The sequence below is a fragment of the Colletotrichum fioriniae genome (genome assembly GCF_027942845.1).
Source record: "Colletotrichum fioriniae strain IMI 355084 chromosome Unknown scaffold_11, whole genome shotgun sequence".
NCBI lineage: Eukaryota > Fungi > Ascomycota > Sordariomycetes > Glomerellales > Glomerellaceae > Colletotrichum > Colletotrichum fioriniae.
In genome coordinates, this window is record NW_027076847.1 from 1,195,187 (window position 1) to 1,219,506 (window position 24,320).

The 24,320-nt window shown below is 51.8% G+C and overlaps 8 protein-coding genes across 8 annotated transcripts; 4 read left to right on the plus strand and 4 right to left on the minus strand.

The window, feature by feature from the left end:
• Positions 1 to 122: 122 nt before the first annotated feature.
• N0V96_008956 (uncharacterized protein) lies at positions 123 to 578 on the minus strand (the record flags this gene model as incomplete). Its single annotated transcript, XM_053188895.1, has 3 exons — positions 123 to 269; positions 329 to 467; positions 526 to 578. The coding sequence occupies 3 exons, from the start codon at positions 576 to 578 to the stop codon at positions 123 to 125; spliced, it is 339 nt and encodes a 112-aa protein (XP_053053661.1).
• Positions 579 to 2,287: 1,709 nt separating this feature from the next.
• N0V96_008957 (uncharacterized protein) lies at positions 2,288 to 2,989 on the plus strand (the record flags this gene model as incomplete). Its single annotated transcript, XM_053188896.2, has 1 exon — positions 2,288 to 2,989. The coding sequence occupies one exon, from the start codon at positions 2,288 to 2,290 to the stop codon at positions 2,987 to 2,989; it is 702 nt and encodes a 233-aa protein (XP_053053662.1).
• Positions 2,990 to 5,721: 2,732 nt separating this feature from the next.
• N0V96_008958 (uncharacterized protein) lies at positions 5,722 to 11,669 on the plus strand (the record flags this gene model as incomplete). Its single annotated transcript, XM_065758498.1, has 14 exons — positions 5,722 to 6,546; positions 6,594 to 6,968; positions 7,018 to 7,032; positions 8,473 to 8,826; positions 8,895 to 8,958; positions 9,016 to 9,115; positions 9,170 to 9,227; positions 9,299 to 9,355; positions 9,414 to 10,753; positions 10,803 to 10,918; positions 10,971 to 11,073; positions 11,124 to 11,211; positions 11,272 to 11,525; positions 11,579 to 11,669. 14 exons carry the CDS (start codon positions 5,722 to 5,724, stop codon positions 11,667 to 11,669), a joined length of 3,840 nt encoding a protein of 1,279 aa, XP_065612891.1.
• Positions 11,670 to 17,048: 5,379 nt separating this feature from the next.
• N0V96_008959 (uncharacterized protein) lies at positions 17,049 to 17,965 on the plus strand (the record flags this gene model as incomplete). Its single annotated transcript, XM_065758499.1, has 2 exons — positions 17,049 to 17,800; positions 17,836 to 17,965. The coding sequence occupies 2 exons, from the start codon at positions 17,049 to 17,051 to the stop codon at positions 17,963 to 17,965; spliced, it is 882 nt and encodes a 293-aa protein (XP_065612892.1).
• Positions 17,966 to 18,495: 530 nt separating this feature from the next.
• Positions 18,496 to 19,560, plus strand: N0V96_008960 (uncharacterized protein; the record flags this gene model as incomplete). The annotated part of the gene is made up of 1 exon (XM_053188900.1): positions 18,496 to 19,560. One exon carries the CDS (start codon positions 18,496 to 18,498, stop codon positions 19,558 to 19,560), a length of 1,065 nt encoding a protein of 354 aa, XP_053053666.1.
• A 356-nt stretch (positions 19,561 to 19,916) lies between these two features.
• On the minus strand, positions 19,917 to 20,303 carry N0V96_008961 (uncharacterized protein; the record flags this gene model as incomplete). The annotated part of the gene is made up of 1 exon (XM_065758500.1): positions 19,917 to 20,303. The coding sequence occupies one exon, from the start codon at positions 20,301 to 20,303 to the stop codon at positions 19,917 to 19,919; it is 387 nt and encodes a 128-aa protein (XP_065612893.1).
• A 78-nt stretch (positions 20,304 to 20,381) lies between these two features.
• On the minus strand, positions 20,382 to 21,485 carry N0V96_008962 (uncharacterized protein; the record flags this gene model as incomplete). Its single annotated transcript, XM_053188901.2, has 1 exon — positions 20,382 to 21,485. One exon carries the CDS (start codon positions 21,483 to 21,485, stop codon positions 20,382 to 20,384), a length of 1,104 nt encoding a protein of 367 aa, XP_053053667.2.
• A 592-nt stretch (positions 21,486 to 22,077) lies between these two features.
• N0V96_008963 (uncharacterized protein) lies at positions 22,078 to 23,180 on the minus strand (the record flags this gene model as incomplete). Its single annotated transcript, XM_053188902.1, has 2 exons — positions 22,078 to 23,055; positions 23,121 to 23,180. 2 exons carry the CDS (start codon positions 23,178 to 23,180, stop codon positions 22,078 to 22,080), a joined length of 1,038 nt encoding a protein of 345 aa, XP_053053668.1.
• Between the last annotated feature and the right edge of the window lie 1,140 nt (positions 23,181 to 24,320).

A 24,320-nucleotide genomic window follows, 5' to 3' on the forward strand; every position in this document is an offset into this window, starting at 1 on the left:
GCATGATGACTGGGCTGTTTTTATCCAGCCTTATGAACAGGCTGGCCTTGCTAGTGTGAAGGAGGAGAGGATGGCTTTCCCGAATCTTTGGGCCCCCCAGGATATCTCTAAGCGAGAGACGCTTAGCAGCGGCCGCGAACGTCGTCGGGGTTGGCCTTGCAGTACAGGCCCTTGCCGTCGGCGCAGTCGAAGCCGGTGGTGGCGATCTCGCGGCAAGCAGCCTCCCACTCCTTACCGGCGAGCTGGTCGCTGGCGGAGTTCTGGACGCACTGTTTATTTGATGTCAGTGCTGCGGTCTTGATTAATGTGCTGAATGGGGTATACTTACACGTCCAGTCTCGGTGTTGTAGGTGCCCTTGCCCCACTGGTAGTTCTTGGAGGCGTAAAGCTCGCAAGCCTTGGTGGTGATGCGCCAGTTGTAGCTGTCACCGTTGTCACAGGCGCAGTTGTCGTGGAGATCGGCAGAACTAGTTCATTGTTAGTAGCAAGCTCCAAAATTTTAAAGGTAGTCGGGCTGAGACTTACGCAACCGAGAGGAGGACGAAGAGAGAAGCAACCTTGGCGATGGAGAACTGCATTTTGGCGGTTTGAGTGGGCTGTTTGTTGGGTAGTTGGTAAGGTAGTGACTGTAACAGAGGTGTTGGTGAAAAGAATGAACGGAGTTGGTAGATTACTGGATCTGGACCGAAGAAAAGAATGTGTGGAGTTTGATGAGGATGGAGATAAACTTCATGATATCGGGGAGGAAGCTATGGAGGTTTATATCCACGGTCACAACATCCAAGGTAACTTACAACGAGTCACGGCCTTGCTATGTTTCCCAATCGACAATCTATCGCATTCGGATAACCAAGGTCATGCTCTGACCAACACGTTCGGCACAGAGACAAGGACCATCATCCATGATCCCACTGCCAGGCTGGCCGAGTCCCACTTCCGCGCGCCTTTGTCGGCGCGCGCTCGTCTCTAAGGTCCGTAGGACCCGTGGCCCGCAATAGGAGTTTGATCATCATTGAGGAGCGGACTCACCGTGTGGATGGATGTGACCTCTGGGCGCCCCTCTAGGCGGTGCAGCTATTCAACAGGGCTCTCTCTGTAGACCATCCGTCATCAAACTTAATGTGTGTTCTAAAGAGGAAACTCCCAGGGTTTACCTCAGCCCTTTGGAGCTTGAACGTCTTTGAGTCCTTGCTAGCTGGGCTGATTGAGTTCATGTGTGCCCATCTGCGTCTAACACGGGCATCTTGGCATTAGGGGGGACTTTATGGGGTTTCTACAGGGGAGAAGACGCGCATGAGCAAATAATCTCCAGCCGCCTTCTGCATTAGGCTATGTAGGGGGTTCATGGATGGCGTTGCATGAAACGGTGAGTCGGGACCACTTGCGGTTGTTGACTGACTCGTAGCCGCTCCCGCGAGTCCATTGGATCAGATGACTACGCGATACAACCCCAGAGCCGCACATTGCTCCACGCGCACAACACTATCCGCCGCCCGGATCCGGCGTCTACCATCTCAATGTGAAACTTCTACGCCCTACCTTTACCTTGTTGGTGTTCGTCCCATTTTCCATCATTAGCCCAGCCCATCTGATATCCAACTCTTGGCCTCTTAGCCTCTTTGCCCAGCATCCCATCCGCGCGCTCTCCCCCACAACGGGACCTCACCGATCGCCGCCCTGCCACGATCCGAGTCAGCGCATGGTCGTACTGCCGCTGGACCTGCTTCAGTCATATTGTTCAGGTTGATGATAACAAGTCCTCCCAAATGGGATTTTGATTATGTCGAACCTTTCGAACCCTGACCGGCTGGCCCGATCACCACGCTCTGGTGTCATGGTGGTCATGCCGGCAGCCCCGTAGGGATTCTTGGCAGCGATATCCATTCCAACCCCTTCGGCCTGGCGAGCGCGCGCATGTGCGCTTCCCCGTGGATGCCATGGAGAGTCATGGACATGGGCGGGCGGCTTGACAGACGCAGAAGCCGTCTTGCGAACATCCGAGAGCGAATGTCCAAAGTCTAAGTTTGTAACTGGGGAACATTGTATCATCCACAAGTTTAAACATCTTGACACCAACATGGTATAAGAACACCTTCTTCCCACCCAGAGATTCGGAATATCTTTTACTTGCATCATCAGTCTATTCTCCAATACACTTCCTTCCCCACATTCTTTTCTCCACGAGTCACTCAGCAACTCTTCAGTCTTTACTTTCCAAAGTCGCTCTTTTGCAAAGAACAACCACCCACTTTCCACTCTTTTCAACCAACTACCAAAAACCATCAAGATGCGTTTCTCCGTTCTTACCGCTGCCGGCCTCATTGGCGCTGCTGTCGCCGCCCCGGCTCCTGGCCCCGCTCCCCTCAACTTTGACGATGTCATCGTTGTTGGCGAGGACGGCTCCCACACTGTCATGAAGGCTTCCGAGTACGACGCTCTTGAGCGCCGTGCCGCCCTTCCCGTCGCTCCCGCCCCCGCCCTCGGCGACGTTCTCTCCCGCCGCGGCTGCGACGAGTCCACCGAGGTCCAGGTCCTCACCGACGAGGAGTTCCTCAACTGGGACATTGCTGTCTCCCCCGTCGTCACTGCTGCTGGCAACGACGTCGCCGTCTCTGTCGACAGCGGCTACTCTCTGGCCAACTCCGTCACCGTCACCGCCGGCCTCTCCACCACTATTGCCAAGATCGCCCTTGGTGTCTCTCTGTCCGTCAGCTACGCAAAGACCTGGACCACCACCCAGTCCCAGAACCTCCGTTTCACCGTCCCCGACGGCCAGTACGGCCTCGTTGTCTCCCAGCCCAACGTCCGCCGCGTCACTGGCAACATCTTCTCCGGATGCACCGACAGCCCCTCCGTCGATGCCTTCACCTCCGACACCTACGCTGACCAGTCCTACGGCAACCTTGCCTGGGTCAAGGGTGTCATCCGCCTTTGCAACAGCACCAGCTACCCCGTCCCCTACTGCATCGGCCAGGGTGAGCACAAATAAGTGGCTCGTAACATTGCCACGGCTCAGCCCGCTGCCACCAACGCTCGTGCGGCCATCGATACCCCTAGGACCTGCCGAGAAACCATCTGCCAACTTTGCGAGAGAGCCCATCAAATCTCAGGGACGTCTGGAACGGATAGGAGTTTTGGAGGTCTTCTCTTAGAACCACCGAGGATACGCACGATATAATGCCAATACACCCTTGTCCTTGATACCACATCCCGCACATCTTCTTTGCGAGTTATGCTTGTTCTTTGTCTTGTTTTTGTGTATAGAACTGGGAATAGAATTATGGATAGATCTCATATTCAAGCGTTAAGTTACTTAAGCATCATTGAATACCGCTGCAAGTGAGACTCGTGAATAATGAATAATGTTGGTTCTATTACTCCTTGACAACTTACTCGTCGGCCATGTGACATTGCTTGCGGGTCTATAGTCATACCCGTTCCCCTTACTTAACAAGACAGACACTGTATCCGTGTTCGCATGCGCTAAGGGGGTATCCGTACGGGTAGGTACCCATCATCGTGGGTTCTCAGGTGAAGCCTCAAGTGGTCGGGACCCGGTCTTCAACTTTGAATCTGGGGCTGTCCCGAGCAGCCAGCGACAACACTGAATCATGGCAGACAATCACATGAAGACGATGTAGCATGTCGTCCACGTTCCGAGCTCCGACGATTAATGTTCCTTGCCCACAAGGCCTGAAACTCTGGCAGGTCGTTTGACTCTTCACAAGCGGTGAATGAAAGCTGACAATGCTGGGGTAAGTGCCCAGAAGTTTGGGTCGCTAGAAGTGAAGTCATCTCCACTAGATTTGGGCAGAAGTTCCTCTTTGTCACAACGAGCAATCGGTATTCGTATAGAAAGTTGGAGAACCCCACGTTCGGATCAAAATGAGGTGGTCCAATGATTAGACATTTCCTTGCGGCTGGTGTTGGCCGGAATTATTCTCGCGCCTGTGGGAGGGCTGGCGTGCGCGGCACATGCAAGGTACGTGCCAACTTCTGTCTCTCAATGTTGGTCTGGTCCCATTGGGCACGCATCCGTCCAGGGCAGCCAAAAGGGGGATGGGATGCCTCCAGAGTCAAGGGTCCTGTGTCTGGTGGATCTACTGGGGGTGGTGTCATCGACCTTCCCCTTTCAAGTACCACATCCGACACCAACTGGGACGCGTCTCCGATGGAAATGTCTCGATGCAAGATGGTCGCTGCAACCTCACCTTGTCCGCTGAACATCATATAAACCACGACAGTCTCACAACTTTCAGTACAGCGTCCTCGACTTCTTTCCAACATCTCAGCCGTCTTCTTTCATACAATGAAGTTGAATTAGTCAAGCTGACCACACAGCGCTGATCTTTTGTGAAGCCGAGTCAGTTATTCCCCGCCCGCGGGTACCGACGGGGGTAGCATTGGCCACCGAGAGTCCAATGCAAACGCTGAATAAGCTTACGGAAAATAATACAGTTTAATGAAGAACGTCTTACCGCGGGAGATGTCGCACGCGCTGTCAAAAGTCAAAACATTGTTCTCTTCACACGTGTACGGCGCCCGCCGGATGCAAGTGATCGGCGGAGGAGAAACTGCCACGACTCGAAGAACTTCATAAGGGACCTTTTTTCTGCCTCTTGGTCCGGCCCGCTGCCGGGCCCGAATGTGTCAAAACATCTCGGCCGGACTTTCCGAAGCCCGGACCAAGCCACCGGTTGCTTGGTCGGCTTTTCGCCGAAATCTCTGTGTTTCGGGTCCCCGCTTTTCATTTTTGAGGCAATCCCGACCGAACCATGCGGAATGCCGTCCTCCGCTTCTCAAATTACAATGTGAAGAACATGAAGGGTTCGAGGTAATAGTGACAGAACATAAAATGAAGGCAGCCGTATTCTTAGAGTGTTTGCTGCTCTAGGTGAAGTTTTACATATAAAAAAAATGGAAATATGTGTGCCGATTGCAACGGCAAAAATGCAAATTGGTAATGAGCACGAGATGTCGGGAATTCGTCATGACTGAGGCTTATGAACCAGTATATGTGCCAATAGTTGAGGCGTCCAGATCCAACATGAGACGCATTATGTATGCGTCAACCATTGGAATTCCCAGCCAACGATACATGTGTAACTCAACCAAGGTACATTGTTCAGTCACGTGATCGCACGTGATAGAGAAGAATATGCTCAAGATCTATCTCGACGGCGTCATGCTTACACGCCAATGAGCTTAAGAACGTCGTGCGAGCATTAGTAGTGAACGCAGTGAACGCGGTTCTAATCTGACTGCAGGTTCATTAAGCGATAAGTATGATTGACTATTCTCACCTTAACATTCTAAATAATTATCCATTATTTTATCAAAATAATACTGCTTTGTTGCCATTAATTATGGCAATTGAACTCCAGATATAAGATGGAATGAAATAGGCAGCGCTTCTCAGCCAAGGTCTCTTGCCCGCAAATACCTGAATTCTGATGAGGCCACACGTCACGAAACAGAATAAACTGTTTGGAGCCCTTCATTGTCAATTGGCGTGGCTGTTGTTATCTCACGCACGTGATGAAGTTCTCCGACAGGCGGAGAAGTGATCGACGGGTGAGATGACATGCGCTTACTACTGCGGGGTTGTGACTACCACCGGTTTTGAGTTCTCAACTACACACTGCATCAGCGTGTTGTATTGCTTTTTCGACGTAATCAACCTGAATTCTTTAGAAAGTGGTCATTTTCCAACGCTTCGTTATGCCGCATCTTGCGAAACTGATGCCGAACTACGTGACGGCGACCATCGCCCTATCGTTTGGAGGCTTCCTCAACGGCTATGACACCGGCACCATCGGCTCAGTAGTGCACATGAAGCAGTTTGCGACAACATTCGGTGATCTTTCCGCGACTGTTCGAGGTATCACAGTTTCGATGATCCTGCTGACGGGCATCATCCCCTCGCTGCTCGCCGGCCAGCTGGCAGACAAGTATGGACGACTGCGCATCATATCACCCGGTGCCGCGCTCTTCGCCCTTGGTGGACTTCTACAAACGACATCTTTCAGCTTGGGCCAATTCATTCTCGGTCGTGCAGTCAGCGGCGTTGGCCAGGGAATTTTCCTGGGCAACATCGCCGTGTATCTCGCAGAGATAGCTCCCTCCCGCCGGAGAGGTCGACTCGCCGCTTTGCCGCAATTCATGGCAACTCTCGGCATTTGCATCGGGTACTTCTCCTGCTACACCACGAGCTCGATTGAAGACAGCACCGCGTGGCGTCTCCCATACGTGGTCCAGATCGCCGTCTCCATCATGCTCGCCCTCGTCTGCCGAGTTTTACCTGAGTCACCGCGATGGCTGCTGCTCTGGGGCACGACGCAAGAGGCGGTGACAGCTCTTGAGTTGCTTGACTTCGACATGGACGAGGCTCGGCGAGACTTTCTCAACACGCCGCAAGAGCAGCCTAGTCTTTCCATGAGGCAGAATTTTCTTTTGCCTTTCCGTGGGCCTTACCGGTCGAGGACTTTGTTGGCGCTCTTTATTCTGTCGATGATCCAACTATCAGGAATCGATGCAATCACCTATGTAAGAAGCCCCTGTTATTCTTTCGAGACAAAGACTGACCAAGATAGTACGCTCCCGCTTTGTTCGACCAGGCTGGCATCTCACAGTCCAACTCCTCGCTAATCGCATCCGGCGTTTCTTCCGTCACGATGCTGGTCGTGTCTATCCCAGCCTCCATCCTAGCCGATAAATGGGGAAGACGAACATCGGCTATCAGCGGTGGTGTTATTCTTTCTGGTCTCATGATGCTCATGGGCAGTCTCTATGCAGCTGGAGCGGTGGGACCTACAGGAGCTGCTCGATGGGTAGTCGTCATCTCAGTGTTCGCATTCGGCATGGCCTACTGCGCTACCTGGAATGTTGTCGGAAAGATCTACGCCAGCGAGATTCTACCTGGAAATACCAGAGCCGCAGGAAACTCGATCGGCATGGCGTCTTCGTTTGTGAGTGCTGTTCTCCTTCTTCGATTTCGACGTCACTGACATGGCGTAGTTCACTAATTGGCTGGTGGCACTCGTCACTCCAATCCTACTATCTGCTTCAGCATATGGCGCATACTTCCTTTTCGGGGGTCTGACTGTCATCACGGCAATTGTGCTTACTGTTTTCATGCCCGAAACTCGCGGGCGATCACTTGAAAGTATACAGAGCGAGTTCAGGCGCCCGGTATTCACCAACTTGATGGGGTCGCTTTGCGCTCCGCGGGCTCGGCACCCAAACCCGGGATCAGAAACAAACCCCGACGCGCCGATTGAGCTGCGCCCCCGGGCCTCGGGAACGTCAACGGCAGCGGTATCCTCAAGCGTTGCGGCTTGAACACTCCAGCTAGATAACCATTGCAGAGGCGAGACAAGGTACCGGGTCAAGTGCCCGATCACGGCTCTAAGAGCCGTCACACTCACAGGGAAAGTCTCAACATAGCGCCATGAATCCATCTGAGAGGATAGGAAACATGTGAGACTGGGGATACTCGCACAGTGAGCGCTATCGCCCATCCCACCGGGAAAGATTAAAAACACTCGCTCTCCTCGAACAAGATTCGCCAGAATACAACCCCTTCCAGATCAATTTACCTTATCTATCTTAGGCCAGCCATCGCTATGAGAGCCATTGCCCGAAAGCATCTTACGAATAGTTAACATAACGAGGCAATGCTTGGGTTTCGCACACACAGTCCAATTGAAAAAAGGTTATTTAGAGGCAACGAACCCTCGGTGATAAGCCCAGACTTATCCGGCCCTGCGGGTGCCAAGAATCTGAACGAGGAAGGTGGATTAGCACTGGACTGGGGTGCAGCACGCGATCAATTTACACTGAATGTCAAGCTCTCTTGCCATAGGCCATCCTGTGATCTGTCAAGCACGCGACCGAGTCGCGTCGGCATGGGTTATGATAAATACCTAGGGGTGGCTCATCTCATCTCGCGTGATAAAGTCTTTGGCTGTTCATTATCACATCTTGGCAACGGCGTTGCGACGTCAATCCAGGCACGCAGTGCCTTAAGACGCACTGTAACCTCGTAAATGTAGTTCAGCCAGGGACTTTTCGTGATTTCCGCGCAGCCTGCGTCCGAAAACGAGCCTTATCTTCCTCGGATCTTGACATCAACAAGGGACTGGAATGACCATCGCCCCGCGGATCTACATATACGAGACGTAGAGAAACAGAGATGTCTGCACTTATATCAAGGCGAGGACGTCAGGAAGGGCGCGCCACAGAGGAGAGCACCGAGGTTTTGTCCTTTCCTGAACGTCTGCTCGCGCGGCGCCCAGACCAAAATGCGGCTGTTCGCATTCGCCCTTACACTCCTGCTCGTCAAAGCAGGGAGTGATTCCACGCTGAAGAGTCGCGAGAATGTCGACTTCAGGGACAACAATCGGCCTATTTCAAAGAGCTTCATTGTGGAGTTCGCGCCAGTGAGCATGCATTCTGCGCTTCTCCAATGAGTCCGCCATTGACCAGCGACATCAGGGCTCAACTCAACGCCGAGACGGGCTCGCGTCGACCGATGGTGTCAATATCGTAAAGACTTTTGACAACAAGGTCTTTACTGGCGCAAGCGTCGAGACTGAGAGCCATACTCTTGACTCTTTGTTGAGTCTTCCTGATGTCGTGAATGTTTGGCCCAACGTGGCAGTCAAGCTCGACCCTGTGGAAAACAATGGTTTGGTCCAGGGCGAGGATGTAGCGTACACGACGCACAATGCTACTGGTGTCTCCCAGTTACATGCGCTGGGCATCTTTGGAAAGGGAGCCAAGGTTGGTGTTGTTGATACTGGTATTTGGTACAAACACCCCGACGTAAGTCTTGCCGAACGAGAGCATCTCAGCCAAGCACACTGCTTACAACTACTTACTTAATCCCATAGCTCGGCAATGGCTTTGGACCTGGATTCAAAGTGGAGAGAGGCCATGATTTCGCTGGGGATGGACGTGAGTTGCATGGGGGTTTCTGGTCGTCTCCGAGTTGCTAATCGAGGCGTTGTCCAGTTTGGCCGTATGAGGGCGAGAAGGAACCTGATGAGGACCCCCTCGATCAACAGGGTCACGGCTCTCATGTTGCAGGCATCGTTGCAGCTAAAGGAGCTGGGTAAGTTGAAGGAGCGTCTCGATTGTTGTTACTATCTGACCAGCTTGTCGATAGATGGTCCGGAGTTGCACCCGAGGCAACGCTTTACGCCTACAAGATCTTTTCGCAATACGTGAGTAGCATTAGCGCTGCGATTTGACAACAATACAGTCCGCGAGACTAATGCTCGAAACTCACTTACAGGGTTTTACCGATACTGCGACAATTCTCGAAGCATTCTTCCGCGCCTATGATGACGGGGTAAGCGCTTACCTTTTCGGAATTATCTGTAATGCAGTGTCGCTGACTCCTGGCTTAGGTGGATATCATTACAGCTAGCGTCGGCTCCAACATTGGATGGGCTACGGAGGCCTGGTCGGTGGTTGCATCTCGATTTGTAGACGAAGGCATCGTCACCGTCGTTGCGTCCGGCAACGTGGGCACAGTTGGACCGTTCCTGAGCAGTACCGGAGCAACTGGCAAGAATGTGCTTGCTGTAGCCTCCGTTGACTCTCAGACATTCCCTGCCTTCCCGTTCGACGCCACTTTCTCCGGAGTCGATGGCGGCCAGGAAGAGACGGCTCGATTTGGTTTCATTCCTCCCATCAGCTACGACCCGTTCCCCGCGACAATCGTAGACGTACCCATCGTCCCATTCTCTCTCGACACCAACGCCACAACTGACGCGTGCGAGCCGCTTGAGCCTGGCTCTCTGGATTTTACGGGCAAGATTGTACTCGTCAGACGCGGGGCCGCCGTGTCATGCGACATCCACACGCAGCAAGAGAATCTAGCTCTGGTCGGTGGCACGCTTGTTCTAGTTTACAACGACGACCGCCCACTCAGCTACCCCGTTATCGGCAATACGAACAGCACTGTCGGATTCATCACTAGCTTTGCAGGAAAGCAAATCGTCGATGCAATCAAGGCTGGTCGTAACGTCACCGCAGACTTCTCTGTCAACCATGGACTTCCGGTCGCGCTGACGTACTCCCTCGGCGGTGATCCGAATTATTTCACCAATATCGGACCATTGTACGATCTCCAGATCAAGCCCGATATTGCTGCACCGGGAGGCAAGATCTACAGTACATGGATCGACGACTCTTACACCATTCAGAGCGGCACTTCCATGGCTGCACCGTATATTGCCGGGGTGGCCGCGCTGTACGTCTCTGTCCACGGCGGGCGTAACACGCACCCTAGTGGAAATGCCTGGGCAAAAGACCTCGGCAAGCGTATCATTTCCAGTGGCATCAGTGTTCCTTGGGCTGATGGTCTGACCGAGACCGACTACGGCCACTCTGCTAGTGTCGCTCAAGTCGGAAACGGCTTGGTTGATGCTTTCAAGGTGCTCCAGTACAAGACCGTGATCGACTATGAGAAAATTGCACTGAACGACACCCGCTACTTCAATCGCTACCATGAGATTTCCGTCACCAATAATGACGAAGAGGCAGTGACCTACAAGTTTTCTGCGGAAGACATCGTCTCGGCCGATATCCTTGGGTGGTACGCAGCTGACCGGGTTATCGCTAACCCTGCTCCTGGAACCAAGAGGGTCAAGGAATTCTTTGACATGGTTCCCGAGACGCGTGCGCCGGAGATCAGCTTTCCCGCGGATTTCACGTTGCAATCTGGAGAAAGCAAGACAGTCTCGTAAGTTATGGAACCTCTTCAAACTGGCATCCGCTGACGGTTCATCCAGAGTGAACTTTAAGAACCCAGACACCCTTGGCTGGAATGCGTCTGGATTGCCCTTGTATAGCGGTCGTGTCCTCATCTCTGGCAGCAATGGAGAGTTTCTCTCTGTCCCCTATCTTGGTTCGTATTCTTGAGGACTTTCGATTGTTCATTTTGCTAACTGGCTGATTAGGTCTTGGTGGCGACCTTCGCAAGGAGGTGACGCCTTTGGAGGAAACCAATTACGCTTTCATGATATCAACAACTTCGAATACTCCAGTCGCTAGCAAGCCATAGTGAGTCTCTCATTTACAATTGGATGCCCAGCAATGTTAACACTGTCCAGCTTTACTTTTAATCTTAGCCTAGCTGCTCAAGATTTCCCCAGGGTCATCAGCAAACCGATCTATGGCATCAAGGAGACTCGCTGGGATGTACGTCATGGCCAACCAAGGTGCCAAAAGATATTGGGTCAAGGCTAATCAGCATACTAGGTCTTCGAGGCGGGCTGGACGGAGCGACAGTGGAAGTATCCCCCAGTACCCGGAGAGAATGGCCACATCGGTACTATCGCCTCATGGGTCGGGTCTGGCAGGGTAGAGGCAATCGACACTAGCATCTACGACCCGAACGAGACATTCACGTATCCAACCATGGATCGCAACCGCAACGGTGCTTACGAACAGGATGAGCACTGGTGGTTCGGGAAACTCGGCAACGGAAGCCAAATCGCTGTTGGCAACTACACGTACGTGATATTCCATTTCCAGAACCTCTCCATCTCGGAGCTAACTTGTTCAGACTTCGCTTTGCGCTGTTGAAGCCATTTGGCGATCCATCGCACGCGGATAACTGGGAAGTCCTTCATACGCCGCAAATTTCTGTACTGTGACACTCCTAGGTTCCGGAACGGCATGTGACTAGGAGTGGAGGATACTGAAATACCGTCCAAAAGGCCTCAACAAAATTCCGTAGTACGCTTGCATTTGCCATTCCAAAGGCGCATAGATCTTCTTTTGTCGCTTGAATGCCGCCACCACGAGGTCGATTCGCGCACTGTGAAAGGTTGGTGACGAACCTCGATGGGAAGGACCATAGCACTAAGGAAGTGTCATACTGATTCTTTCTAAACGTGCCGCTGTGTCATGAGATCTTCAATTGAAATTATCAAGGGGAAAGTTCTCTCACATTGCCGCATGGTTCTTTTTGCATAGAAGTGCTTCTGCTGAGGAAGTTTAATCGGGCTCTCTCAAGGTAGAAATGCCACAGCGGCACCGTGGTTTCTATACCCCGCCAGTACGTTGCAACTCAAAGTGAAACATGCCATAGGAGCTTTCCAGGTATCTGCTCAGCAGGGTCATTCCTTCGATCGAAGAGGTACGCCGTTGAGGTAGACATGCCGCGAATTCCACCGAGGTCAGTGCCACTACTCCCGGAGAAAGACCTGATGACTGATATATAGTCGTCGAATCCTGCGGTTCTACTTGGCATTAAACCTTTCGCAGCCATCTGCCATTTCTTAACTTTTCATCATCATAGTCGCTCTCTCTTCGGTCCTCAGATCTTCAATATACAAAATGGAGATTCCACCACTTCCAACTACCGTTGTGCTACATCTTCCTAGCGTCACCCAGCACATCCGACATCGACCCGACCAACTATATGTTTGGGGTTTCTATCTTTACCGGACAACTTACCGCGACCAGGCCTTATGGGAGCGCTACGTCACATACTTGCGCAAATGCATGCTAGGAGACATCTCATACGATGCAAACGCGACCTATATTCGGCCCTACTATCGCCTGTCAATAATCGAAGACGCTGAACTCGACGGCATGTCAGTCTGGAACCCATGCTGCGGTCTGAATCTTGGGTTGGAGGACTATCCCATAGTGCCGATCCGGAGCAAGAAATCCCGATCCTCGAAAAACGCGACCACGGTCGTTTCGGTTACTGCCTCATAGTCGACGATGACTGTTGAAGATCTTTCGAGGCACAAACTGAGAAGTCCGCAATCAACGGCGTCTACATCAAGGCCGTTGAATGCCGGCCATTTGCTTCTCACTCTTTAGGTGAAGAAGACGATGACACGGGAAGCAGTACACATGACCAAGAGGATGAGGACTCGAGCTGGATGCTTGTTAGCTGTAATTTTGTTTGTTCTCTCCACGATATGCTAGACACTGGATTTGAGTGGGAAAGGCAATCTCGCTCCGTCAGGTACCTCAAAAAGCGTCCATGGGATGGCTAAGAACTCAGAGCTAGAGCTAAGGAGCTGGCAGTCATCGTCGTCGTTGTCTTTGTAGTCGACATTGTGGTCGTCTTTATGTTCGTCGTTGTAGTCGTTGCCGTCGCCCGGGGGTCTGCCGAGTAACGGCATATTCCCCTTGCAATACTACACGGAGAGCGGCAATTGATATTGGGTGTAGATTGATATCGCAAGTATGACATTCATGTATCAAATTCGTGATGTGAAGCTTTTGCATGATATGTTATTAAGGTAAAGCTTTTCGTAAGTGTTTCGCTTTTTACGTGAAATCCCCAATACTTGGTCCGCCATGGTCCCGATTCCGGTAGCAATATTGCTTGAATTTTCAATCCTATTCTCGTTGCAATCCGTCTGTTAAACATCCGACCGGCTTAGAAGCTGGTGTGGTTGCCGGGCGATAGTGGATATCAGATCTGCCATCAGCATCTCAATCACGAGTTTGACACTGTACGCGACCGGATGAGTAATGGCGTAAAGAAAAGGGTTAGGAAGCGACATCATAACGATGATGAGAATCTAGTACATCTGTCAGCGTGGCTACACAAGAATGGAAGAGGTGGACTCACATCCATGGACAAAGAGACCGAGACGGCAGCGACGTTGCAGTTGAATAATAGCCAATACTTAGTGAGACCTCCCGCAATAAGTTCCCGTCGGACTTTGCGGAGGAAGATTGCATTCAGAGTCAGATCCACCAAGAGATAGATGATCTTCTCCATGCGATCCCAGACCTCATTAATGCGAACGAATGGCTCCTCTTGCGTCAGGCGTGCCGGAATCCATATGCAGGCAACTGAGATGTTGATGATGCCGACTATAACGAGCAACGAGATCTTCATGATCCTCACCCTGCTTTTGTCGATTATGACGAGGCCTAAGCGGTTCGCGATGATTTGGAGGGCTAGCTGCGTCTGCAACGTCCACAGAATGCAACTTCCAAAGAAGAAGCCAAAGCTGAAGCCATAGATGAGCGATTTGAGCCTTCTTCTTGCGAGTTGGTTTGGGTGTCTTACGTTCCCGACAAATCACCTCGAATGAATAGCCAGTTGATGATAGCTTGGAGCAGATTGGCAATAAGTAGAACCCATATCCTTTCAACTGTTATCACTCGCGATCGCTGCAGCGGAATTGACTCGGTAGTAACGAAGAGAAACTCACATCCACACATAAAGGTTGAAGAATGAGTTTGTTTTCATGTAGATAGAAACAGTTTGCTGTGAGGCTTTCACTGCAATGAGTATCACGAGACCAATCGTGACCCCAAAGTAGATGCTCGGTATCTCAAGGGAGTAAACGGCTGTGCCAAACGCCTGAGTCCCCATCGTCGCTTGAGCAACAACAGTGATGTTGGTGTTGACAAGAAGTGATGAATGTGTGAAGTTCACAGAAATTGATCAACGGTGTTTCATCAGCGCTTGGCGAACAAAGAGGCCGATGATCAGGTCTAGCGGGATCGCCACTTATATGTAAGCCCGCCTACTGGCCCGACGATGATCGCAACCGGCGCCTTAGTGCCGTGCTCGGGGCGTTGATTCGCGGGGCTGGTTTACCGCTAGTTCAATGTGGCAGACGCCAAAACACATGCTTCCTGCAATGCAGGTATTTTAATCCCACGATGGCAATGACTCGAGTTCTGCAGTCGCAAGGTCTCGATGGTGTTTTCGCGCAATTCAATGTCGAGCAGACATAGACTCTACCAAGCTCCTGGAAGAACAGCACAAGTTCTCGACTCCGTACTTTCGACACGACAGACTCTGAATAACTGATGCCTTTGAGTATTTTACATTGATAACATTATGTCTCTTGAATCCGTCGTCATCTGCAGCGGTGTCCGGTGAACCATTCAATTTTACCCGGTCATTATTTAGATAACGCATTCTCGATATCGGCAGAGGCTGAGAGGCGATGACTGTCCTGCATACTGGGCAAAATGCCTAGTCTGTGATGGGATATAATACGAATTGATGTTCCGGGCCCGAGATCCCCGCTCAGTTGGGGATGTGATGTCCATAGTACCGTCACCTCGTTTCCTGCGTGATTGTCGCAAGAACAATCTACCGCCTTGGTGCACGTAGACAGGTCACATCATGGTGACGAGACTCAGAGCGGTCTAGAACTCCAGCTACGCGAAGCTCCCCCAAGGATTCTTATCACGCATGGCACTTAGCTATATCTCCCCGTAGGGATTGGTGTGACCGGCATAAAACGTGGTCGAACCCTGCCACGTTCTGCACCCAAATCTTGGGAGACACGGCTAAAAAGGGCCGAAAGAGTACTTTGGTCGGCGACGATTGGTATATCTTCTACAGCTTCGCATTGCTTTTTTTTTCTTCCCTCGTATTAAGTGGCTTTGGGGCGTTGCCATTCGAAGCTAGCCACCGGACCTGGATCCGAAGACGTGGAGTCGGTGAGACGGTTAAAGTAGGGCCTAGGTAGATGTTACACATATCTTGGGAGTCGAATGACAGGGATTATTCATAGCCATGAGATCAGAGTCACCGTCCGATTTCCAGAAGTGAGCTGATTCCGATGGCGACATGCGCCGGTGACAATCGAGCGAAGCGAATTGGAGATGACACTCCGTGGTAAGAAGTCTTACATGAATTAGCGACATCAACTAGCGCGATATGAGAAGTGACAACAGCTGAATGAAACAGCTCGAGTATTCACAGCTCGGGAGTCTCGACTTCGGTAGATCTCCAGCCGGTGAAAATTCAATTGAGAACAACCAACCTACCTACACCGTGATGATTGGAAGAGGCTGAGAGTGCTTCATATCAGCGTGAATGGTGCAAAGTTAGGGGATATGCTATTGTAGGTAAGGTACTTCGGACAATTTTGCCACATCACTCGTGAGCGATAAGTTGTCCCGTTTCAAGATAGAATGAAGGTGAGAGAAGAGATCGAGTCTATGAGAGGAACCGAAAGCTACCGGTAGGTGAGACCAAGAAGCTGCGTGAGTCTCGGCGTAGCATCAAAGCTGCAGCCCATAGAGCACTGCCTCCATATGTACCTGCAACGAAGACGTGACATGTTGCCTTGTCCGGCGTGTCTTTGGCTGTTGATCAAAATCATTCGATATCACTTGACAATTACGGGTTCATGTCGTTAGTAGTGTGTTGCAGACGTCAAGGTTTGTGTGCATGTGAGTACATGATCAGATTGATAAACACCAATCCTGAGTCTTGCTCACCCCAGGCAAGAGGCTTTTCAGACATGGACTCGGAGGAACGTAGATCTCCCTAACGATGTAAGCGAGAGTCTTTCTCGTGAGTGACGCCCTCCACCCCTATTCTTCTGAATAAATGTAACCAACACCTTGACACGTGTGAGCTGGAAGGACATCAAAGGCTACAGTGCATTCCTTCGACGATAGACAAGGGGTCATTCCACATGGCTTCTTGCAATGGCACGTCAATGTCGCTACCATAGACGCCTTGGCGGGCAAGACATCTTTATCCCGCCAACAGCCGAAGCTTCTGTGTCCACGAGGGCTTGCAGAGACTCACTTGTGCTACGGCGCTTCGTAGTACCGACCAGATCGGATGTGAAACTCGAGCAGTATTGTCCCATTGGCACAGCCTTCCTTTGATCTAGATGCTCACAGTGCCTGAATCATCTCTTTCACCACGGGGCCCCGCGCCCTATTGGCTCTGTAGAATTCATCGAGAGGTGCGGGGGAAGCATCAGGTACGATTACCCGAGCCCCTTTTCTTCTATTGCCTGGCTCGGTAAACACGACGGAGGCTTTGACAAGCTCATGTCCATAGAGATTCTCATTGTGTAACTAGTAACCTTTTTGCTGTTTCCCCTATGCAATGACGATTCAGGACCGCCGTGAAGCTCGGGGCAAACATCGTGAGCGATTGGACGATTTACGGCGTCAAGAATGGAAGCGCCAACTACTTTGCTTTATAACGGCCATCATCTTTGGTCTTAGAAACTTAATCTTGGTCAATGTAGCCAGAGTTTAGATCCTCACATCGTTCCTCTAATCTCAATATGCTATTCATTCTCGTCGCGATTTACGTCGCCTTGGCTACTGCGCAAAGCACCCCTTGGCCCAAATTCGGCAACTGGACCGAGGAATTCAACGGTCATCTATACATCCTCTCAGGCCCAATGACGCCAGGAAAGAAAACTGATTTCGAACTCGAGCGATGCCACTACGTGCTCAAACTCCTCAACGAGCGCACACACGTCCCCAATAGCCAGATACCACTCCCAACCCCAGCCTCTCTCTGCATGGACATCCTCGCCAAACGAAAAGCGTCCATCCGCGACCAGGGCTTTCTCGAGCTCTTCTCCCAGGACATTGAAGATGCTAAGAAGTTCTGGTATGATGTCAACTCCAACTCCACATTGCATGATCCTACAACGTGGAAAGCAGTCGAGGGCCGTGCTCTCGTACCACTTCCCAACGTCAACGCGTGGGCCTTTTCAACGTGGTCTGCCTCCCCTCTCGCAGATGCTGCTAATAATCGCGGCAACGCAGAGCACTACTTCAAAAAGTCGACTTATGCAGGCGGAGGGGCGACTGGCACATCGCGAATTCTGGAGGGCTGGGGCGGGGTGGTGACCAACTTTAGTATTCCCAACTACAGCCTACGAACCTGTGCGCAGAGACCGATGGTCCGACCGCTCCACGAGTTTCGACTCAAGGCTTGCGGTGACAAGAATCTTGTCGACAGCAAGAACACCAGATTTGGGGTGTTGAATATTACTGCGAGGGATGTCAGTGTGGCTGGGAAGAGGTATCTTGATATTTATGCCTCCGTGTGGTATGGAGCGGTATCTCAGAGGAGCACCTCGAGGCGGAGAGGCAGCACATCATTGTTGAAGTTGTCAACTTGAGTTTGAAGGCCCAGGAGGATGTGAGGAGTGGGAGGTTCAGGGTTCCCGCGCCTCCTGCGTCTTGAGGCTGGTGCCTTGGATACTAATGAGGTCATTGGAGGAGAGTGGCTTTGAATATCAGCTGGGAAATTTGTAAAAGAAGAAACTTCCCCTCATATGATAGGCCAAGAATACCGGAAAGGAGGTGAAGCAGTGTATTGGCTTGAGTGAGAGTTTTCGGCAATCTGGAAGGATCATCACCATGTATTATGCTAGCTCCAGAATCTCCAATCCTTCAGGCCTCAATGACCTCGCACGGCGTGACTCATCATCATTCTTCCAGGCGACGAACATACTAAAGCAACAAAGACGATGCTGCAACAAAGAAACAATCTCAACATCCCGACTCGATGTCTATCCCTCAAACGGCCCAATCCTCAATATGACGTCTCAAGACCAAACACCTGTGGTGATCCAGCGACGTCCGCTAAACACCTCGCCATCAGCCCGCCTAAACTCCTACAACCACCATGCCTTGGCGCCATGGCTCGAACAGACAGGCTACCTGACTCCATCCTACCTACACAAAAGGGAACAGGAAATCGCGCCATTCAATATGGGTCGCTGGTTGACACCGCGGATCCAGGAATGCATGCTCAACCCTCCTGCTGCAACCCATCACCTACTCAAAGATGAAGTCCGACGACTTCCAGAAGTTGCAGCGGAGCTCAACTACAACATGGTGGAAGCTGAAAAGAGTGAAGCTTTGAGTGAACTCGCAGCAGAGATGGAGCAGAAAACCAAGGGTCTCCAGAACGCCACATCGGCTGGGTACTTCGTTCGGACGAGCCACTGCAGCCCCAAAGACGCCGACGGAGTAAATCTTCAACCTGTAAACAACATGCGCGAAGCACTCGTGAAGTTGGTTTCTTCGAAGAGGACCATCCAGGCACTCCTGAGCCTGTTCTATCAACTCATTCAGGACGCAAATTTTTGGGATAATCAGCTCTACTTCTTCCCATACTACACCAAGCTTGACCGTTTGAGCGAGTGGCGATGCTATGTCAAGGAAGGTCACATCGTCGCAATCAGCCAGAGCAGGTTCTATCAGCCGAGCCACGCAGGCATTACAGACAGTATGCTGAGAAGGCTTGCATCTCAGTCCCGTCGCCTGTGGTCGTGTATCGCACTTGATCTGAACTTCAAAAGCTGCATCCTAGACGTCTACGCAAAAGTCCTTAATCCCGAGTTTGAGGTGAATCTCATTGAGATTAACCCATGGGGCGCACACTCCGGCTCAGGCAGTTTACTCTTCCACTGGCTCGATGACGCGGGTATCCTTAATCCCGAACAGCACGACGGGACGACTGCGATAAGGTTGGTTGAAGCAGGCGAGGCAAAGGCCTTGACGCGCGATGAGGCGTTTCAGATTGGTCGAGGGAGAATCATTGAGGATGAACTGCGGTGCATGCGGGAGAGAGGGCTTGAGTGGGTTTTGGAGGATGATAAGCACGCCCAATTCATGGGCTTGCCGGTGCCAGATGGGCAGTATGGGCTTACGACAAGGAAGGATGGGCTTGAGATCTTTCGGCAAGGATCGGATGGCGAGGTCACGGGAGTGAGGCCGAGAGACCACCCACGATTCCTCAAGTTGAAAAGGGCGTATGAAGCAAATCGTTAAGGTTAGCACTAGGACTGGAGGCGTCTGGCTTTGTCTTAACTCTAAGACCAGAAGTCCTCGATTTCGGGGCTTGGAATATCTGGAAACATGGAGGATGCGACGGTGGACAGCTTAATGAGAGGCTCAATTCCGGTCTTGTGAAGGTATCTCTCTATCTCAATCGTCTCAACGGCTCTCGATACCACCCGATTCCCTCAGAATATTCGAATTCACCTCGAATTCTTCTCTCTCATCCTACTCGCGTGGATTATCAGATCGGTCGGATGGCTGCTGTAGTCAGATGTTAGTAATTTGGATCGAGGGGGAGAGGTGGAAAGAAACTGACTGTGATGACTGTGGTCTATCACGAGCTAAGTCTACTCAGCAGTAAGCCCAGACAGCTGCTCCATGACTCGTGCGGAATTGACTTCTTTGACCTCGGCCTTCGGAGCGTTCAGGCCACCGTCAATGTGGTCATTGGCGAATGGGGTCTGGCCGATGAAATCGTCATACGACTTGTATGACTGGAGTAGTGAGACCAGACCGGCCGCGTTGGGATCGTGACTATGGCCACTCTCAAGGTCATAAGGGGAAGGAACTCCAGCCATCGGGTGACCTTTCATCAGCTCACTCTTCTTGAAGTAGTCCCAATATGCGCGGAACGCTTTCTCTGTGGTTGGGGTGCCTGAGGCACTGGCGAGCTTGAAATATTCCATTACGGCAATGAGGTGGGCGGGTTCGATCTGCTTTCCGCAAACCTGCATCAGGTGAAAGCTTGAAGAATGCTTTAGATCAACCACCTGGAGCTGGGCCTTGCGCATGCCGGTGTTCTGGGGTGCCTCCTAGGCAACCAGAAGGACCGTCTGACGGAAGTGGTGGAGGATCTCCTCGTGGTCCTCGTGGAGCTCTCCAGTTGGAGCAATGGCGATTGGAACTGCGGTTCTCACATACCAACGAAGACCGAGGTGGAAAAGCTTGCCGATTGGGGAGGCTTCAAAGTACTGGTGCGAGGCGGCGACGTGAACCTTCTCAATTTGGCGGGTGACGCCCAGAGCCTCCAACCAGCGATCCGAAAGGTCGTTGATCTTGAGAGCCGGGATGATACCGCCCTCAAGGATGAATCGACTGGGATGGGAGACGACCGGGTTGACCGAATTGAGAACGTGACAGTCAAGAGCGTGGCGAAGGTCGCGCACGCCCAAGTCGCGGGGTGACTTGAAGGCTCCGTTGAACTCGAGGTCGTAGGTCCAGACAACAACCGCGCCGAAGTAGCACGCCAAGAACCCCGGCTTGCCAAAGCTCTGAATGCAGCTGTTGATACTATTGACGGAAGTGTCCTTATAGGAACCGAATTTGATGGCGTCAACTCCGTGGGCAATGCTCTTCTGAATAGGAGTCGCAACCGAGTTCAGACCGACGTGAATGATGTCAGGGTCGGAGCTATCGTTGGATTTGCCAGCCGCCTTCGCAATGGCCATCTCATCGGTAGCAAAACTCATCTTGCCAGTCTTGCGGTCCATCTGGAGAGAGATCCAGATCGGCTTCGGATCGCTTTCATCCACGGGAAGCAGCGCCGCTAGGAAGTGGTTCTTGGATGGCCGACTCTCCAACGGAAGGCTGAAGGCAGGCTTGGTCTTGGCGTCTTGACGGCCCACACAGAACCGCTGATGGAGGTCGTCAGCCTCGAGGCACTGGGCAGAGCAGTACCTGGCTGCCTTGCAGTGGCAGCGATATTTCCGGGTGGAAGGGTTGCCGCAAGCCAGGCACTGCTCGACCTCATGTCGCTCTTGCTGGTTCTTGGAGCTGGCATAGGTGTCGGGATCGTGAAGAGCCCAGTTGCCCCCTTCACTACCCTTCTCTGCCATCGGGTATTGCTCAATGGGGGGCAGGAGGACGGTAAAGGTGACCACCAGCTTCCACAGAGACTGGCCGTGAGATGATGACATGCTGAAGGGATGAGGCCGTCAGTAGATGAAAGAGGCTTGGATGAGAGAGGGACAGCAATAATCCCTTACGTGGGTTGGTCAGATCGCTGAAAGCTTTTGTAGTGATTGATAGGTAGGAGAATTTTGGAGACAATGACCAACGGAAGCGATCTAGTATGGGGAATGAAGTAAGATGATCGAGACCTTGTTGGTAACAAGGGAAAGGCAGGTAGGGTGATGGATGTATGAACTGATTGGGTCGATTGAGTCGAAAGGTAAGGTTGACAAGAAAGACGGGAGGAAAGGTGGAAGAAAAGTTGAGAGGGTGAGGTTGGGAAGTTGAGATTGGGAGTATTGGTGGGAAAGGTGGAAGTTCAAAGGAATGCAGGTGGTGAATAAGGGAAGCCCCAATTGTGGAGGAAAGAGCAAGAGATAATCGTTCCAAAGGCAAGAGCTACCTTGTTGCAGAACAAGATATCCAAAGAGGAAAACGCGGCGGTAAAGAAGTATTCACATTATATTCATTCAACTGTGTCATCACGTGCGATATCCACAGCAGAAGTCCCAAGTCAGTAACTTCGATCGCTATTTGTTTCCTTAATTCTCAAGTGGTCTAAACAATCTTATAGACCAGCTTCTCAGCACTCACACCACCCTTGGCCTGCAACTCGAAGCCCTTGTTGATATCATCGAGACCACCAAACTCCTTTTGCGGGTTCGGCTTGATAGAACCATCCTCCAACCACTTGGGCAGAAGCCCCAGATACTTCTCCCAAAACTTCTTATCCTGAGGCTTCTCCCCATCAATGTTGTCGAAGCTTCCATACGTAAGAGCCCTTCCAAACACCGAGTACACTAACGTGCTCTCGACCTTGACTCCCTCAGGAGCGCCGACCTCCTTGGCCTTACGCGGCAGAATACAGACGACGTGGCCTCCCTCGGGTGAGAGCGCCGTCGCAACAGCCTTTGTGGTCTCGACTTCGCTGATGGCGTCAAAGACGTGCTTCAAGTTATTCTTCGCAGCCTTCTTGACCTGCTCAACCCAATCGGCGTCGCGGTAATCAATCGCCACATCCGCACCGAGACTCTTCAAGAGCTCGTGGTTCTTCTTGCCTCCAGTTGCGATGACATACAGCCCAGCCTTCTTCGCCAGCTGAATGGCATACAATCCCACACTGCCCGTTCCGCCGTTAATCAACACTGGAATCGCCTCCTTGCTCGGGCTCGTGGGCTCAGGAAGTCCAAGTCGCTGGAACAGCGCCTGAACAGCGGTAGCAAAGGCCAAGGGGATAACCGCGGCCTGAGAATCCGTCACGGACTCGGGGACGGGGAAGACGAGGCTGCTCTCGATGACGGCGTACTGCGCAAAGACGCCGCGGGGCGGGTTGTCGCTGGTTCCCATGACGAAGCCCGCGACGCGCTGGCCTTCTTTCAAGGAGGAGCCGTTGGGGTCTGCGACGGTGCCGGCGAAGTCGCAGCCGACGGTGCGGCCTGCGGGAGCGCCGGCTGTGGCTTTCCAGTCTGTTGGGTTCTGGGCTACGGCGGAGATCTTGACGAGGATTTCGCCTGGGCCGGGTTGAGGCTTAGGGACCTGTGATGGTGGTTAGTATAGGAGAAGGAGGACCGGTTGAGGGGTATGTGAGTGACATCATGTACCTCTTGGACTTTGGCAGTCTTGTCGCCTTGGGAGACGAGAGCTCGGATAGTGGCTGCCATTGTTGCTGTATATGATATCGGTCTCAATTGGGTGCTCTGGAGGGTTGTAGCTGAGATTGAGGAGAATGGACGACGTTGTTGAAGTTGCTGATCTGAATGGTATCCTCGAGATGAATGACGGAATAAAGACCAATTTAAGTCAAGAGGAGGAGACGTTGAAACAACACGTGGGATTAGTAACCTGGTAGTCAAGCTGTTGCTGAGAAATCGCGTGCTCAAGTGGGCAGACGCCATGGACGAAAACAAAGGTTAGTTGAGTTATGGGCACTTGGATTTGCGCTTAGAAACAATGAGACTCTGTAAAATCCACCATTGAATCGTATCTGCCCCACGAAGTTATTTCCGCGGACGACCAAGTTTGGTCATTTAAGCCTTTAAGGTGGTGCAAAAAGGAGCCATCCGCAGTGCCGGGGCGCACAGACTTTCGGCATTAGTCACCAAGGGGCTGTTTCTGCTTAGAAATATGGCTGGACAGCTGGATATAGCAAGGGAATTCCCCAACAAGCAACTAACTTTGTCAGAGATCAATTTAGTTATTGAATCATAGTCTGTTTGTGTACACTTGCTCGAGCTTAACATTAGCCACGGGAGGGAATGATGAGGGAATTCTCAGCTGTTCTCAGGTCTCTTTTACACGCACTGTGACCGAGTGTCGCTTTCTCAACGAGACCCTCTAGTAGACAAGACTTTGTATGAAGCATTGTCACTAGCAATTGAGCAGAGGAATTGGCTGCCCTTTGGTAGAATGAATTCTCAAGAAACTTGGTGATTATGGAAGAGAAAACTGCCCAATTGAGTCAGCTAATCCGACATCAGACCCTTGATCTTCCAGACTTCGGCTTTGCTCCCGACCCTATTCATCCTCGGGCGACACCGCCGGTCCCCATAACCCCGCTTCGTGGGAGCCCGACCGAACACGGCAATCATTGAACGAAAAGCTCCGAACCCACCACCGATGAGGATGGATTGAAGAAGATCATATCAATCCCCTTCCTCGATGTCGACGTCTGCGATGCAGTGACTGCCCATTCCAAGATCTCCCGCATTGGAAATGCCTGTCAATCACATTGGCGCAGCACCAACCCCTCTCAAAGTAACACAGACTTTCTTATCGTGGTGCATCTCCGACGTGACCTTCGG